Source organism: Ceratosolen solmsi, unplaced genomic scaffold, assembly GCF_000503995.2.
Source record: "Ceratosolen solmsi marchali unplaced genomic scaffold, CerSol_1.0 scaffold10, whole genome shotgun sequence".
Lineage (NCBI taxonomy): Eukaryota > Metazoa > Arthropoda > Insecta > Hymenoptera > Agaonidae > Ceratosolen > Ceratosolen solmsi.
In genome coordinates this window covers 13,873,419-13,893,418 of record NW_011948412.1, presented here as the reverse complement: position 1 = coordinate 13,893,418, position 20,000 = coordinate 13,873,419, and the positions used below count along the sequence as shown (strand labels likewise).

At 33.6% G+C, this 20,000-nt stretch overlaps 1 protein-coding gene across 1 annotated transcript in view; it reads right to left on the bottom strand.

The window, feature by feature from the left end:
* LOC105365088 (zinc finger protein castor homolog 1) overlaps positions 1 to 20,000 on the bottom strand; it is a gene marked incomplete at its 3' end in the record, with an annotated part of 132,356 nt that overhangs the window by 39,282 nt on the left and 73,074 nt on the right. The window contains exon 5 of the mRNA XM_011503178.1: positions 9,571 to 9,965. Coding sequence (XP_011501480.1) covers positions 9,571 to 9,965 — 395 coding nt within the window. The remainder of the gene's footprint in view (positions 1 to 9,570; positions 9,966 to 20,000) is intronic.

Sequence of the window (20,000 nt, the reverse complement as noted above, 5' to 3'; positions counted from 1 at the left end):
TTGTATATGCTTCAAGTGCGGAGAGACAGAAAAGTGTTTACGAGCTTTCATTTTTCATTAAATTATTATAATTGCATAGCGATGTTATGAATTTCATGGATTATTTAATGGTGCAGCTATCAGAGTTGTCAAAACGAAAAACACCAACAACATCGAGCAGTAATTCAAAGATAATGATTATGAAACATGTAATCGAAAAATTTTCTCAAATAATGAAAATAAGATATTGCTTGGATTACAAACACTTTGTCTTACTAAATATTTTCATTCGTCAACAATTTTCATATTACATAAACTCATAATGTGGAAACTCATTATATCTAATAACAATCGATTAAATAGTTCAAATTTCTTTTATTAAGAATAAATGCAGTTATATAAAAACATCCAATAGGTAGTAAACAAATATTTTTCAATAAAATAGATGGTCGATATTGCTGTCAAGAAGTAAATCAATAATAAAAATAATTAGCGCTAATTAAATATATAAATATATAAAGCTTATGATAAAAATTCATTAAGGTATGTCGAGTATTCGCATTACTTAAAGAGAAAAAAAAAAGTTCTCTTCGAAAGTGAGGGCAATAAAACTTGACGTTGCTGTCGTGAAAAATTGCTAGTCTTCCTTGACGTTGAAATTTGCATTGTATGCAATGATGATCAGCATTGAAAAAAGTAAAATGTATTATATAAAGTTCTATAGTTAAATTAAGAAGCCAATGACCGGTTTCCGGTTTTTCGCGAAAAAGTCGTGAATCGTTTCTTGGATCAGTAACCTCGGGTCGGGCGTCTCGTAAATGCAAGCTAACAATGATATTGTGAATATTCAAACTGTTTCCGGTTCGACGGAAAAAATAATAAACATCGAAATATTTTATTTATAATGTATATTTAAATTTGAAAAAAGTCGGAAAAAATTCCAGAATTTTATTGAAAAAATTTTGATATTAAAATGTGTATACATAATAAAATGGATTATTTGCTGTTCACTATAAATGTTTTTGCTTTTATAGCTACAATTCTATACATACAATCGGAATGCTAATAATTAATTATATGTAACAATCAATGAACACAAAATGTAAAATAAATATTTCTGTAATTCAATAGTATTGATATATTCAATAATATTAATATTTTCTTTGGTTATTTTGATAAAGCTTGTTGGTACATTATAGCAGTGTTATTTTTATTCTTTCTTTTAAATAAAAAATTCTATTTTTTATAATACCATGAAATATTCTACGTTAACTATTATAGTAATGCATTATACTCTATAAATAAATAGTCTACAATTTTATTCGAATCATTAGATCATCAAAACGATATAAACTTTTTTTTTTATTTTCTCTGATACTGAGAACATAATATATTTTCAATAAAATATCGAGATGATCCTAGAAATAATATTAATCATTCAACGAGATTTTTTTGATGCAAATTTCATATAAATTATGTTATGAATATCGATGGAACTCAATTGATCTATCAAAGTAATATTTTTGATGCTTTTATTCTATGACATTACAATGAATTTTAATATTTACAATTTCATTTTATATTTAAAATAATAATGCGCGATAAAGCCAATTATTATATTTGCTGCAAAGGTGTATTAATGCGTATAGCCAACGCGTATAAATCTTTCATATTTATATAAATTTAACATATTATTTTTAACAGCGAGTAATAAAATTATTTATGTTATCGTTATATATAAAGAATTTTATCAACATGGTACGTATAACCACCCGAAATTTTATTAATAATAAAATAAATAAGTAATTTATTGGAATTAGGCATGTTTAAAATTTGGTCGGAAAATGTTAATTTTATAAAAATTTATAAGCTTTTTATTAACAATACTGTGATTGGAATTGTAATAATTAATTTCATTGGAAATATATACCGTAAGAGGTTGATTACTTTATTTATATATAAATTGGTTTACAAGCATTTGCTAGCGATGACCCATTGGTTACCTCTCAACCGGTTCGCTACTACTTTATCACTTTTCAATAAAAACTAATCCAAAAAAGTCAATATATTGCCGAAATATCGTATTTGATGTCTTCACCAAAATGTAATCATTGCATCGCAATTATTTTCAAAAAGTTTAAACGTCAAATTCACGAGTATACACGTAAGGCAACGATTCGCTAAACGAGCTCACAAGGCTGTGGAAGAAAAGTGTCGTGGCGAGGTTAAAGACACCGAGTCTGCACGGAACAAGAAATGAACAGAAATGAAGCCCCATCTAGGCCACATTTAAATTATTTGAATCCTGTACGATTTCCGAAGCCCTATTCGATAGAATAGCGACGACGACGACGATGACGAAGACGTAGACGTAGAAGCAGCAGACTTTACATAGTCGTTATCACATCGACTTTTATCCTATCTCCTTTATACACCCCATTTCTACTTTATTCTCATTTGTCTTCTTTCGATAGCTGGACGGGAGTTTATTTTTTATTTCATTTCGTTTTCTCCTCATCGAGGAGTTTAGTCGATGTTAGAATTATTACGATACTATTGCCAATGGAAGACAATGACCGCACGGAACAATTATTCTCATCTACCAGAATCTTCCCCGAAATTTAATCGACATTCTGCCATAGTGATATATTCGATGGAAAATGTATAATAAATGGTAATTTATATTGTTGAATTTAATTGTTCTCAACAGCTACGTGTCTAATAATATTGTTTGATCGATGTATTGCTTACCACATTGAAAAGCGATACTTTAATTCAAAGATAATAATTAGAAATTGAAATCAAACAAATCGCGATATAGATGGCAGTAATGAATTTTTATTACTTTTCGATTGATACCTTTATTAGCAGTTTCCCCCGTGTGTTAATATTTCTTAATTAGAATATTCATTGGAATTTTAGCGAATGAATAGATATACAAAATTTAGTATTCAAGTAGTATGCGAATAATGACTTTCGAGAGTTATAATATTTTACGCACGACAATACATTGCAACTATTCCTCGTTATTTTCATTCGTTTAAATAAGAATATTAATATAAAAAAAAATAGAATCAATCTTTAAGCAATGGCATTATAAATGACGCTAAATCCAAATAATTTCTTCGATATTTACTACGTCATTGCCCGTATGTAAAGCGTACACAGTATGAAAAACAGAATGACGAAAGCAGCTACAAGCAGTCGCAAAGACAATTAGTGTTCAAAGTTCTTATTTCAGATCATCAATTAACGTTTTCGCGGTATATGAGCATTGTCCCACTCTGTTTTTTTTCAACTTGACCCGACTTCATATAATATACATTCACGGTTTAATTGAGAGTATCCCTCCTATGTTTTTTTTACTTTACTTTAACTAATAACGAACAAAAATGTATGATGAATAGCGAATTGTGCCGCTGTACTCCTCCTCCTCTCACTCTCACTCTCTCTCTCTCTCTCTCTCTCTCTCTCTCTCTCTCTTTCTTATTCTTTATCTTTGTAGCTTGGGTTCGATTGGTCGATTCACTTTCCGCTTACGTGTTCATTCTCTTTACAATGGTCGTTAACAAGGATTTCCTGGAAGTTCCGCGACTATTCTCTCTCTCTCTCTCTCTCGCTCTCCCTTCTTTTCCATCTATCTACTTATTTATCTACCTACCTCTATATCTCCTGTATTTGTATTCGTAATCATATTAAATATTTTTGTGCTTATTGCAGGAGTTTCTTTAACGTAATTCAGTAAAAACTGACGAGTAAAGGGATAATGTTTGTACATAGAAATAAGAAAGAAAGGAAGAGACAAATAGAGAGACGACAAAGAAAGAAATGGAATAAACGTATGGCGATAAAAAAATATGATGTCTCTGTTTCCACGCTGAATCGTGTGTGTATACGACGTGTCACTTCTTACGATTATATATATATAAGGAGAGAGCAAGTCTCTGTCTCAGGAAATTCTTAAAAGTTTTTTTGAGGAAGAACTGATCAGGTAAATCCTCGTGACGACGAATTATTATTTGCGATTCCTCGACGCGTACGAAAAAGGAAGCTCCGGATGTTTGCGGAGAATCAAACTTGGATGAGACGCATAAAAATAAGCGCATTTTTTAGCGATGAATTATGTTTTTTGATTGTGTAAAGAGTCGATTTTTATGGAATCTAGGGGCGGTCACGTCAAACAAATAACTACGATTAACTTATAGTTATGACGAGCAATAATAATGCACTGATTAAGTAAGTTTATAATATTTTTCGATTTAAGTGCTTGGAATGTATAATCATAATATAAATATCAAATTCATGATCTGCGTTAAAAAATTATTTGTATTTTTTTTATTTTTTATTTTTTTTCATATTAATAATCGCAAATAAAAGACATTCCAAATTACATAATGATTAAAAATTCAAAATAGATGTTGTTTATCTACAAATTCGTACGATTATACGGAATTATTTCTATTAAGAAACATTGTTGTTTTTGTCATTAATAGAAGACAGCCATGCAAGCAAAATGTATTTGCTCATTTTTATTTTATGCTAACATCTTCAATTGGATATAAATTGTTATCGGAGAGATCTTTGATTGGACTTAAATGTGGAACGTCGTAATTCCGAAGTACAATGTTTCATAAAAATGAAAAAAAACTAATAAAATGCATTCAACGGATTTTTAAAAAAGAAACTATCATGGAGTAATATAAATAATTGAAATATTAGTTTATATTAAACACATAAATAAAATGTATGAAATATCTTTGAAGAAGTATGATTGAAAAATATACTAATGAAATTAAATTAATAATCAATCATTCATTCATATTATTTATATAAAATATTAGTTATTTAATCACCGCATCATAAAATTGATTTCTTAATGTACTAAAATATTTCCACGCTCAGAATATAAATCTATTGTATAAAACTGTATCCACAAAGCATAAAATTTAAATATATTATTTAACCTTTTTACATTCGTTTTTCCAAACTAATAACTTATTAATAAAAGATCGCGTTCAAAGGTAAGCAATAGTAAATGTCAGGAGTTTCTTTTCTTATTTTATTAAAAGTATGATGGAACAACTTACGCAATAATTGCACATAATGAAAAGCAATAGCAAACAAGAGGACAATAACAATTGCAAATTTTAAAAATTAAAAAGGTTTTTATAATTTAAACTTGGTAGGCCAAAGAAGTTAATTTAAATGTTAATATTAATTTAAATATTAATACAATTTCAATCTCGGAAATTCTAGAAAATGTGTCATTAGGGAAATAATTCGGATGGTGTCACTTACCATCGAGCGAATAAATAAAATAATACGTTAATTGGGAATGACTGTTCTTTGAAAGTAGTAAAGAAGACGTATAAACAAATGCAGTGGAACAATAGAAACTGAGGTGAATCGGCCGAAAGAGAACATTTTACACTCTACAAAAATTTTATTATAATGGCGAATTAAAAGGTACCTGTGGAAATACAATATCGCTGTTTGCGCAGTTAATAATTCTCGCTCGTGGTCCCATATGCCTACACTGTTTGCCGTAATTTTTTGCGTGTTCAATACACATCTGACAAGTCAGGAAACGCGTAATCTAATAAACGATCTCACGTATTATCCGCTTGAATGAATCGGATTTCTCGTGAATATTCAACGCATGGCACATACTACAAAAACGTCAAGATTAAATGATCAATGCGCGGCACGTATGCGTATTTTGTCCTTTTTCGCGAAATCGATTGCCTTTCGCGAGAGGCATCGACGACTTCGTTACAAGCCATAAATATATTACTTATACAATTTCCAGACAATCAAGCCTACGTAGAAGCACACGCACACGCACACGCACACGCACACGCACAACTAAATCAATATCTTTTTCCTATCGTTTCGCGAGGAGGGAGGTAAAGCGTCGGGTGGAGGGAAGAAGAGGAAAACGAGCGCTAAGTGCAAGTGGTCGGCAGGAAAGCGAATGAAAACCCTTTTACACCCGAGATAACAGAGAGCGAATTGTTTTATGTACGAAGGCAATATTAAGATAATTGAATGCTGCGCGCACAAGGTTCGGACAGATAAATTATCTCATTACACGTCCTCGGTCCAACCGTTTTATTACAAATATTTAGCAGAAAGCAGCCGCACTGCCGCGCTTTGATTGATTTACGTGCCGAGCGTATTTCACAGTTCGCTGTTTTGAGGAATCGATCGACTTTAACGATTAGAGCCCATAAAGGCGTCCGAGCGTTTAATGTTAGCTGATTGAGAGGCTATGCGCGGCGTTAGAGTACTGGAGGAAGCAAAGGGGAGAGAGATGTAGTTGTATACAGCTTTTGAAACGTGTATTTAAGTGGCTATGTGGTTGAATGAAGGTTCTGGCGATTCAACGAGAAAACTAAATCCTTGTGTATGCGCGCGCGCATAAGCAAAGAAATTTTAGTACCATTTCTAGCGCATTTACGAGTGCTCGTGTATCAAACTACGCGCGTACATTCATTTCCTTACGATTGCTATATGATTTAATAATGCGCATACATGCAGAACACATACACAAAGTGATGGGGGTGGGGGTTGAGAGGGAGAGAACGAGAGAGGGGATGCGAGAGAGATAGATAGATAGATAGATAGATAAAGAGAGAGAGAGAGAGAGAGAGAGAGAGAGAGAGTACTTGCGTATGATTTAGTATATTTACATGGCATGTGCGTAAGCGTGAGGGAAGAAAATGGCAGAGGAAAGAAGTTAGCAGCGAGAAGATCGGTTGAAAGAGGTAGAGGAGGTAGAGGAGGAGCGTATGAAGGCAAAACGCGGAGAGTATAGAGGTATATGAGAAAACAATAGAGCTGATTTGCAAACAATAGAATAACGTTAAGAGTCAAGTATTATACGCGCTGTTGTTACTTCTTGTGTGCCATAACGCCGAAGAGCATATGCCCATTAATATTCAAAGGCGAAAATAATGTAAAGGACACGGCAAAAATCCTGGGGAATAATTTCAATTCAGCACGTAAGGGATGCCTCTCGACACGGGAGTGCGACTGAGACCAACGTCACCGAGAAGGAATTCATGTATGTAAGGTCGGTCATTGCGATTGTACCTCCTCCTTCTTCATCTCACTCACACTCTCTCTGTCTCTCTCTCTCTCTCTCTCTCTCTCTCAGTCACCCTCCTGCCGCCGTGACCGCCCTCACCCCAGAGGCCCTTTCATACTCCACCCACCCAACGCATACCCGCCCGTTCCATTTTTTCAAATCGAACTTGCGGAGCTCGGGTTAGGGTGGCTACGCGCCAATGCCAATGCCTCGGTAAGAATCTCATCGAGCAAAGTCTTACTTACGGCTTCCGGAGATGCACGAGCCCACCGAAAGCTCCTCGCCCACGCTCATTAAGTCCGAAGAACGAAACCGCCGGTAATTCCTGGCCGCTGCCCAGCTACAGATGGATGGGCAATCTAACCATTAACCGAAAAGTGAACTATAACCTCAACCGCGTTGCTACAGACAATCCTCGAGCTCGCCGCCGCTCAGTCTTAATCAATTCTCAAGACTCGCTGGAGACGTATTACCATAACAATTAACGATTTTTTACTGGCGATTTTTTTCTTATTTTTTTTATTTTTATTTTCTCTTCTGCTTTTTTGCGCCACGCGCGTGACGACAAAAGATTCTCTTTGGCGACAATGGGCCGTTTGGAAAATTCTCATTCGGACGAGTAGAGCTATTATATCGAGTTGCGAGTTGCGCGGCTCAAGGTTTCGTGTTTTATCGTTTTCAATTTATCGTAAATAATTTTTCATTTGACTCGGTCAATCTTAGATTAAAGTATTATAAAGGAAAGCTGTTAAAGCGGTTTAACGGCCGGCGGCTCTCTTTTTGTCGGCGTGCCGAGCCGCGAATTAGTTTATAATACATTTTATTTGCGGTCCGGTATAATGATCTAGTTACAGTTGGCGGAATTAATAATTTATTATGTGATAGGACAGTTTACTGGTTCGTTTTATAAAGTTGACTTTTAATTAAGCTCGTGTACGCTGCACTTAATTTTAAAATCAATAGGTTGTTACGAGTAGGAAAAGATACACGTTCAAGAATGCATTTTTTCTACTTTATATAACTTTCTTTTATAATGCACGGGCAGTTCTATACGAAGACAATTTTTACAATTATTCGTATTAGATTTGTAAATTATGAGTTAATTAGCCGTTAAAAAGTAATATTAAAGTAAATAGGCGTAACTTAGTAATTGAGACATTTCTATTGTCAATTTGCTTGCTCCTAAGATAATAAGAACTTGATTTATGGGTTTTCCTGCCCTGGTCTCCTGAATTTACATGGAAATTTTAAGTTTCCAGCGTCAACTATTGCATATACATCCCTTCTAAAGCAATATATCAAACTATTCAAGCTTATCCATGCACGAACGTATGAAGCTCAGCTTCATGCATAAAAAGCCGGACTACATTTCTTTTATTACTTATAATGCATACTGAAACTTAACTAATTCCAAGCACAATATAAAAGAGAAATGAAAAGAAATGAAAGAATAACGCAATACTCAACATTTTATTGTAATATATTGTTAAAATTTATGCCTACTAAAATAACTTTAATTCCAAATGAATTTAAAAATATTTATTATATTATAAAATGTTATGGCTCTCGCAGCATATATTGGAATAATCAAAAGATTCTATATTTTTCCTTACTGCGCCACTGCAATGATATATTCTGTCATTACGATGTTGAACAATTTTATCGAAGACATTTTGGCGCCCAAATGCAAATTATACCATACTTATTTCAGCTAGTCGGGAAATATAATTAAATATTACAAAGGACTGCTTATATCGCACTTATTTAAAAGAAAAATATTCAGTACAACAAAAACGCTGACTTAGAAAATGATTAATTGCATTTGTAAGAAACCAGTTGCGCTAAATAATTAGTTAATTATGCTGATCATATAACAGTTAATCTAATCTTTTTTCTTTTTCATTTTTTATTTTTATTTTAACTGGCATTAATATTAGTATATTTTTATTGTTAATCGTCAGTCAGAATAAGTAGTAATACTTCACGAGATATCAAATAATCAAATATCCCATGATTAAAAAGAGCTCGGTAGATTCCTTACGCTACAGCCTATTGAGAAAGTTCTGTACGAGTTTGTCATACGGATACATAAGGATACATAAGGATATTATAAATTTATATTTTTAATTAAATTTCAATATTTTCAATTAAATTTCAATATCTTTAAGCACTTAACCAATATATTTAAGCAACAGTTTTTTCATTTTATATGCAATAAACAATATATATTTTTTTACATAAAGAATATGAATTTATTATGCGTTGTTAAGATTAATAAAGCGTTATCGATCATCAACGAAAGGCATTTCGAGTGATTTAAATATTTTTACGAAAGAGCAAGAATCGAAACGACGGTCCCGATGAAGAGTTACGCGATTCAATTCGTACGATCTAAATGAACGAATCGCTCAATCAGTCAATGTTGAGCTCAAAAAAGTAGTCATAATAGATTCACTATTCAGTAATAAAATGAAAATCAGAAAGGGAAATGGAGCACTCACCCTGGCATCGTCCCCGTCGTCGTTGCGTCTGGGCCCCTGGAAGAGGACGCTGCCCATTTGCACTTGCAGGTTCTGCTGTAACAACTGGGCCAACTGCGGATTCTGAGAGAGTATTGCCGGATTCTGCTGAAGTAGCTGTGCCAGCGCCGGATTTTGTAGAAGAATCTGACTCAGAGGCGAACTGCCCGCGAGTCCTGGATGAAGGGCTGCTGCGGTACCCGGTTGTTGCTGGACATTTGGTGATTCTGTGTTAGAGGTTTGCGAGGATTGCGAGGAGGAGAGGTGGGCCGCGTTGTTTTGGCGCGATGGACTCTGAGGCGTATGGGGCGGCGTCGGTGGACTTCCCGGTGCCATTGACGACGCCTCCTTTTCCTCTTTCACTTTCACGCGGACACCTGAAAAATACCAAGAAGACGGCTTCGGTCAGATGAGATCGCTCCTGAATAATAATAATTGGGGCGTTGAGTGAGGCGTAATTGACGGTTGAACACGGGCCCTTTTATTTACTTTGATTTCCTAAATATATAATCGTCTATATTTTTAAAGAATAATGATTTTGTATTGATGGGATATGTATTGCCATTCGGTAGTACTTCAAAGCATTAGTAATGATGAAATAGTTTTTTATTAATTAGGCTTATGAAAGTGTTAGCAAAACGTATTTATTACTTTGTTCTTGCAATATATTATAAATCGTGTTTTCATGAAATATTTTAAATAATTGGCTGAAAGATCTCAAGGCTAACAGAATATGATTAAATGATGATTGTTTCAGATATAAAAAGGTGTATACAAAATTTTCTTATTAATTTCGAATATTAAAACGAAATTCAAACTAGACTTATCGTCAATATAAGTACTATCTACAATTTATTTTTTGGTTTCCTTGTTAATTTTTAATGTAATTTAATTTAACACGAATTAGCTGCAGGCAGTTTTTTTTTTTTTTTTTTTTTTTGATATATAATTTTAGAAGCATCGTTGCATTGATTGATTGATATATTTTCAATGAATGAAAATGAAATTATAGTTCTTTATATTTCAACGGCAGGAATCATATTTTAATGAGTAATCACAAATTTAAAAGTGAAAATGTAAACGTAATGATAAAGATATTATTTAATTATTTCACAATGTACATTCAAATATAATTAACATCATCGAAAGGAATTAGATTTTTCGGTGAACCGACTGTGTTGTATTTAAGTCATTAAGTATTAATGTTTGATCGTGACTTTTTAAGTTTTAAAGTTTTAAAGTAAATTTGTTATAGCAACTATTTTCTTTCGTTTGTTCGCTCTGTTTTATTTATATTTTTTTTTTTAAATCACTTTTAAATTCAATCCACTTAAATTTATATACATTTTTTTTTAAGTTTATTGCTATTTAAGTAAATTTCTCGTAATCGGAAACTAAATAAATTCATCGTATATTCAAATATGAAATGGCAAAAAGTCATCGTGTAACTAATTGAAACATTAAGTAGTGCTGAGGTTTCTCAATGAGTCGATCAAATATTAAAACAATGCTATTCAAAAAGTAGGTAAATAAGCAGAGAACATTTCTCATCGAGGTATACGAGAAAATCTTCTTAGTGAAATGAGTGCTATGCCAACAACTGCAAAGAGTGAACAATAATATGGTCGTGCGCAAATTTCAGATAAATGTATTTCAATGAAAATTTTACCTAAAAGCAATTCAGTCGGTATCGCCGTTATAAATTATCATTTTTAACGAGTTACAAGGATATATATGTACACGAACGAGCAGTCTCTGATATTGTTACCTAATCTCGAGTCGAGCGTTTCGCGAATCGGAGAAATAAAAGGCAGGGACGCTTGTCGCGATATATTAACAGGCTCGTGTAGTTTCATTGTAACTGAAAAGGAGACACATTACGGTGAAATAGAGTTTAAAGAAAACATCTTTTCTACGTATACTCACTCGAAGCGTATATTTTAAGCGTAGCCCAGGGCACAAGATTAATTTGATAATTCCCTTGCATAATTTGCTCTAAATGTTATTTTAACATCAGGAAAATCGGTTGCATTACATAAGTTTCACTCTGGATTAGATGAGATAACGCGGTGAGGGTAGGGTCGGGGAAAGGGTAGTTGGTAGGGGGGTCGCCGGTTGGGCGATAGGGGAAGGGGAAGGGGGATGGAGGGAGGAGAGGGAAAAAACAATGCTCGACAAATTGTATTCTAGGCCGCTTACTCACAAACGAGTTTTTGTAAATTTATGTGGACTTTGCATAAAATAATGACTTTCACCATGTCGCCTGCTTTTAAACTACACGCAGTCAAATACACGCTTAGAAGATATGCGTGAAATTTCCAATCGCTCTTAAAACTTATTTACGCTTTATTTATGAAACGATACATACACAGTTCCTGCGGTGCAAATGTTTTAGCTCTTTAATACGAGACGAAATAATTTCTAATAAAAAAAAAAAAATCTATAACACTAGCAAGCGCGCGACGCATTAAAATTCGCAAGGCGATAATTGAGTAAAAATCGAGTATATTCATGATATAAATTTGTGTAGAGTGCTAAAAAGCGAAATTAGAAAATTGTAATATAGAAATTATAAGAAGTAAATGTTCCGCCTCTTTAATAACGTTAATTTCATGCTAGATGCATAGTAAACATATTATTAATGCTTGCGATACTATTAACCAACATTAATTTTCAGGCAAAGAATGAAAAACATTTGAGGAAAATGTTTTCCATAAACACATTAAAATATTAATTCTCTTTTCATGATTTTACTATTGTGGTTATTATAGATACTGCTGCCATACCGTCTATTCTCTCTCTATTCTCTCAAGCGCGTGCTCTTTCTCTCCCTCAGTCTTTATCTATCTATCTATCTATCTATCTATCTATCTCTCTCACTTACTCTTTCATTTCTTATTGCTTATACTTACTCGCTAACTCTCTCATTCGGTCGACATATCACCGAGTTTGCCAAAGTACATAAAACGCAAGCGCGCGTATGTACACACACGCTCTTGAGTATCTCCCGCGAAATTCGCTTGGCTCGGCTTGGAACTCGCGATAAATAAACGCTCCTAAATCATCTCACCCTTTTTCCTCGCAGCATTATAACATTGTCGGAACTTTGATGAGTGGCGGCGGCGGCGGCGGCGGCGGCAGTGTCGGTAGCGGTGGCGGGAGGGGCGGAGGGGCAAGCACTGGCTCGTATATCTCCGCGTTTTGCGATTGGCTAAGAAATAATTTTTGCGCGCCGCTGGCGACGACGAAGAAAAGCGAAGGAGCGCCAATCAGTCTGCTTCTAATTGACTTTCCAAGGGAATATTGTAGCCGCGACGGCCGTCGCCATTTAAAAATCGATGACGAGACTGGGAGCAATATAATTATTTGCTAACTGCATGCGCGTTAAAGGTATTTTTCTTTTGTTCTATATGTGATTCGCGAAAACAAATGCTTTTTATTATTTTATGTTTTTATTTTGTTTTAAATTATTCGTTGCAGGCACAAATGTTTTTCCATACCTCACGGATCATTTTTTGTTCTCAATGGCTCGGCGAGTCTTTTTATTTATTTAATTTATTTCAATTAAGTGTTATTTAATATTCCACTGTATTTTAAAATATTGTAAAAATTATTATACTTAATCGTTTTCAAAATGTTTAAAATATAAATTCTTTTATCGAAGGAAATGTAATGTAAGCATGAGAAATTAGAATTTTTATCAAATTACAAGTAATGATAAACTTGAAATAATTTAGTATTCTAATATAATTTGCTAATAAATATCAATATATTATCTTAGCTAATGTGCAAAATTAATATCTTAACATTATGTTTAAGAATGCATACTAAATAAATATATATATAATTTAAATTGAGCGAAATTAGAAATAGTATTAGATATACTTGAATTATACTTCAGATATATATATATATATATATATATATATAAAGTGTATTTTCATATAAAATATCGTGATCAATGGCATTAAGCCGTTACGCATTAAGGAAAAATTTTAACCAAAATCTGAAAAAATAATAAAGAAATATTCGTGTTGATTTTAGAAATAATGCGACTCTCGTAACAAAGCAGCGTTGAGTTATAATCCCCATTTAGCTTGGGCCACGACTGCGGCTAAACTGAAAAGAAGTTCATCGATGCGCTTACTTTTTCCCCGATTCAGAAAAAAACACATAGGCGACGGGAGAGATGGGAAGAGCGAGACAGAGAGATAGATAGATAGATAGAGAGAGAGAGAGAGAGAGAGAGAGAGAGAGAGAGAGAGAGAGAAAGACGAATTCATCCCGGATTGGCCGAGGAAGCTCGTAAGAGTGCTGCAGTCCACGAGAGTAAGAACAGAGAATGCGAGGCGCCAAGTACCGGTGGAGAAAAAAGGTGGCGCAAAAAAAACGAGAAGTAGTAAAGTAAATCGATCTCGGGAAGGGCGTCTTTTTTTTCTTTTTTTTTTTTTGAGGCTCTAAGAGAGGTAGGGATAAACTCGTGAAATTGAGACGTCTCGACATTATAAAGTCCCGTAATCGCTCGGAGCAGGTACATCTGCTCCGTTTAATCGATCAATTGCTCTCACTCGCTTGCTCTCGACTTTTTTTTAAATCGACGGCTTTCCAAAAAAATGTGAAAGCCACCCCTCGACGATGCGCCTCGTTCCGATGCTTCGCTCGATCCGTATACTTTGCCTCGACAATGAGAAAATTTATTATGTTTCGACTGCATATTGCAACTTGTTTTTTCGCTTCTTCATTTCATGGATGGATTTTTTTTTTTTAGTCTCTTAGGCGCCTCTCCATTGTCACGAGTGGAAGAGGCTGAAAGCGAGCTAATATAGCAAATATTTGGTGAAAACAGAACGTTTTCTCTTTTTTCTCAATCTTATTAAATTGTAATTCGTACGTGATTTCCGCATTTTTTGTTTGTTTTCTTGGTGAATTGTTCGAATGATGAAGCGAGCGAATAAATTGCAATGATCGATCTCGGTTCGTAAAATATATCGATATTATTTATAGTTTCGTTAAAGACGATTTTTATTGCGCAATAGACCGGTGCAATTTCTGAAATCAACCATTCCTGAATCTAAGCGCGCAGCTTTATATTCTTGTTTAGTAACGGTTGGTCACGATAGTTTACAAGTAAAAGCAAGACTTGTCTATATGGATATTTTTTTAAATTCTATAGGATATAATAAATTAGAATTGCTATTTATTACATATAATATAATTATTGAATTATGTTGGAAATTTAATCATTTATATTACAGCTTATACAAGTTACGAAAGCAATTCGAGTGCCTTGATTAAACTCATGAATATGTAAGCTTCGAAAATTGATATTTCATAAGAGCTCATTGAACTTATTTATTGTTATTCATAATTTTTAAAATATATTAAACCTTCTTTAGATTTCACATATTTACAAGGCTTCGCATGAAAAATATTTGCACGCAACCATAAAAACGCTATACCAAGGAATCGTATGGAGATAAGCTATTAGACAAAAATTTACTAGAATAATTGCCAGCGAGACTGATAATTTGAATAACATAATGTTACATTATTACAAGAAGCAATTTATAATTATAACAAGTATTTTATAAATATATATTTTACATATCATTACATAAATATTAAATTCACAATGACAATTATAACTAAATAATTGCCATCCGTCTACCGTAATTTCTCCAGTATCATAGTATTCGTTATTAGAATTTCCAACTTATTTTTACACGTACAGCACATGATTATGTCGACATTAAATAATACAGCGATCATTCCTCAAAATGAAAAAAAAAAAAAAACGTTCAGAAGAAATGCCATTACATTAAATCTCCTCACCATATTTTTCATCCGACAGTTAGTCAATTGCCCTAACCGAGGACAATGCGGATAACTCACTACGTGCCTATGCATTTACATCCACACCCGTTAAAACCACTTTTTCTTGATTTCAGCAATAAACCAACTGTTAGAACCCTCCAATCCAACGCAGAGATATATTATAATAATAACAATAATAATAATAATAATAATAATAATAATAATAATAATAATAATGATGATGATGATGATGATGGGGTGAAAAGGGGTTGACTATAATGTATCCCGGAGAATCTTCTTTTCCGCATCCTAGGATCTCCCCAAGCAAATACCTAAGTCTAAGAGCATGAGAACGCATATAAGCTCGAAAAATATATCGCTACCTGATGAGACACGCTCGTTCTTTTTTCCAGGCCTGTGGATGAATACGAAAGATATTGTTAAAAAATGGGAGAAACGATGCACGATCTACGACCCCCACGACGGCAGATCTAACGTTAGGCGTTTCAGGATAGAATACAACGCAACCCCTTTTTACAGATATCTCTGCCGTTTCCTCCTAATCTTCTTTCATTGCGTTTTTGGATCCTTGCAATTTTTTACTGCCGTTCGTTCATTCATGCAAGCCGTGGCTTAGGTTTGAAAGGAAAAGAAGAAAGAGCCGAGGGAAAAGTGAACGAACGAGATTCTAATGTCCATAGAAAACTTTAACGACTATCTAGTAATAAAATGCAAATTCGTACGAGCAGGTACACAATGACTACAGCGCGCGGATTTAGATTTTGATCGTAGATTCGCAATTCTGACCGCTACATGCAGATTATATTGCAAAGTGCAAGACAAGAGTTTTTTGGAATATGAAGGGCAATTTCACGAATAACAAGAATGAGACTGGGGATTAACTATATTTATAATAAAATTCATGTAAAAAGAATTAGAAGGAAATGGAGAAAGAGAGAGAGAGAGAGAGAGAGAGAGAGAGAGAGAGAGAGAGAAACGGAACAGTCTTTTTAACATTTTCTATAGCGCAAAAGTTTTATAATTACTCGTTAATTTTACTGACATGGCATGGGATACGGTTTTACATTTCGTAAAGATGAACTATAAATAATATCAAATAATAACGTTATTTCATTTTTAAAATAAAATTCTCTTAGATAATTAAAAATATTATGCTTTGATGTTAAACAAAAAGAACAGAAAAATAGTGATTGTATAATATTTGCATGACTGTATTTAACTACTACGCGCTTCTAATATGTGAAACCAAGAACTTAGTTAGAAGGCGATAATTCTATTATTCAAAATATTTATAATAATTACTAATAACAATATACATATATGCACACAAACACACGCACGCACACACACATCAATATTTATAAAGCGAATTAAAATAATTATCATGATAATATGAATAGCGTTAACGAAGTTTACGAAATTTAAATACGAACACAATAATAAACAGATTTGATGTAGATATTCAAATCAATGGCATTTCATAATCAATATATAATACAAGATTTAGAAATAACACTTATTATGATTAAAATCCTACATATGGAATTTACATTTAAAATGAAATACTAGTCTATGCGAATATTTCACTCTTCAAATATTTCATGCGAAACTTGTAAATCCACGACACGACATGCTTAAATGTGCATACACACGGACCATTTGGTCGACAGTCAAAATTAATGAGCTTGTATGACATTGCTATACACCCCTTCCTCGAAGCCTAATCGAATCGACCGGAATAACAGAAACAAAGATTTAATTTTGGCATATTACGTGGAAGTTCCTTGTGCCTGGACATTACATCATCCCTTCCTTCCGGGAGGATAGATGGGAAGTGCAGCGCTAGTCGAAAATTTCTTGTATATTTTACGATAGTATTCTTTTCTTAAGAAGAGGCGATTTTTTTTCCAAAGTCCAAGGGAAGGGGAAGTGGAGTTTATAAAGACGGCTCCCAACGGGTGGTCCGTGTTTCTCTCGTTTTGAAGGATTTTTTCCGTGGCTCGAAGCTCACGATATTATTCGCGAGCGGGAGTATTATATCGCGCATTTTTTTCCCCCGGCCACCTTCTTTTCTTACCTACATATAGCCCAGTGCACGAAGTTCTTTCTCTTTCTTTCGTTTCCGCCCCCTCCTCGCCCGCCCCTTCGGCGTGCTTAGACTCTCCTTATTAATTTTGCGTCTCGCCTCCTTTTCTTATTGTACGGCCACCACGAGGCTAATTTAAATTTCGCCTTTTGCGACGATATTTGAGATCGAGCCTTTGACTAATCGACCCTTATTTATTATTTTAAGTACGATTTGTGTACAAACAGTTACGCTACTGAAAGACATTTGGTGGGAATAGTCACGTTTTTATCAAACGTTTGTCCTTTTTTTTAATACCATTCTCAGCATTCTTTTGAAGAAAGATATTCCAAAAGTTATTATTTTTTTTTATATCCTGGTTAATATGTTTTATAAAATTTCATAGATAAAATAAATGTAGCAATTAAAATATAAATAAGAAGTTGAGTAAAAATAGGGGCGATTAGAGACGGAAATAAAATTATTATTGTCATCTTTCGTTTTCAGCAATACCTATTCCGTATTTAAATAATAAAGAACATGGTTGAAAAATTTATAAATTGTAAAAGGTAAAATTTGATCAGACTAAAACCCGTAATTCTCAGCATCTAAAAACTTCTCATATTCCTTTTCACGAATTTCGAAATTTACAACCAAGTCGTGGCTGCGCGAAAAAAGTGCAGATTCGCGTGGACTGAAATTCGGTGGTATGCTCGTTGATCGGCGTCGATCCATGGAAAAAATCCCTATAACGAGGATTCATAATCTCTGGGAACTCGCATCGGATATTTCTCCGAAGGCAATTTAGGATCTACGGTGAGTCACGTACGAGTTGTTGCTGCTGCTGCTTTCGCGATCGATTAATCATCTGCGATGAAACCGAAAAACGTCAGGCAGATAACACGAGAGAGCCTATCATCTCTCTGTTTCTGTCTCTGTCTCTCTCTCTCTCTCTCTCTCTCTCTCTCTCTCTCTCTCTCTCTATCTATCTATCTATCTCTCTATCTCCCTCCCTCTCTCTATCATTTTCGCATCGAGATTGCGTAAAATATAGATAGAATAAGCGATAAATTAACGACTAATTAACCCATGTAATATGGATGACTGACTGTATTTTGTGGCAGTCTTTTCACGAAACATTTTCACGCTAATTTGGACAGTCCGTATATAAGTTCATAGCCTTGGAACGCAGTGCTCTTATTTGAATTATTTTGCGAATGACTTTAAAAAGGTATGCCCTGCTTTTGTGAAAAAATTATACCGAATACTCTAAATATATATAATATACATAAGAGCTTAAAATAATAAATTTCTTTTATAAATAATAATTACTCTAATATTTTTTCAATATTGATTGTATAAGCTTCAATATTTATATTTAGTTATTTTATTTATATAAATAATGATTAATTTACAGATGTGTATTTTAGACTTTTTTTAATCTTTATATATCATTATTTATAATTAACGGATTGATCATTATTATTATGATATTGCGACAAATTATTGCATAAGATTGACAATATCAATACATATAATAAGGAGGAAAAATATAAATTTTTCTTATAAATACGAATTCTTATTAAAATTCGAAACTTTTATACATATATGTTAGAAATCGTAATTTATTATTGTTAATGTTGCTTTATATTGTTAATTTCATAAAAAATATAACATTTAAATTTGGAATTAAATAAAGACGTTTTTATTTGATTTATTTAGATTAAATTTTATTTAGATGAAAATTTCTAATTGTTTCTCTTATATTTAGTGAGATAAAAAGTAATTATTTTCAGTGTTTAGCAAGTATATAACTTATAATTTGTACAAGAAACGTATAGCCAGACGTATAGAAAAGAGAGACAAAGTGAGACAAAGAGAAAGAGAGAGAGAATAAAAACTGTCTATCGTTCTCATAAAAATCGAAAAGGTGTAAAAAAATCATAAACGTACGTAAGAAAATCTCGTATATTAGAGTCTAATTTGCTCCCTTGATCTAATAAATTCTTACCCTCGGCGCAACATGAAGAAAGAATACATCGGCCGTCAAATTATCAGAAACTTAACGACGTAAATTTATGGAAAGCGATAAACTATCTCGCGCGCAAACACCAATTTTTCAAACCATCTCATCAGCCCCAATTTTACGAGGTATTTAAGCCTTTAAACGAATCACACGCATAGACAGGATCTCACCGAGAAAGATTAACGAAAAAAAAAGAAAAAAGAAAAAAAAAAAAAAAAAAAGAGAGAAACTTGGGCGAGTGTCAGATTTCAAAATTTGCACTGAAATCGGTTAACCGGAGGCCGCCGTTTCAGGCCAGACTTTTTTCTCAGGGGTTAAATCGAGCGTGAGCACAACCCCCTGAAAAATGCGCGAGCGCAAGGGGAACCAGTCGAGGAAAGAGAAAAAAGAACGTTTCTCCCTTTTTTACGGAATCACAGGTAGCAGTCTTCCTTTTTGTTCGTACCTCCTACCTGTGCTGCAGGAGAGCGAGAAAGAGTGGACGTA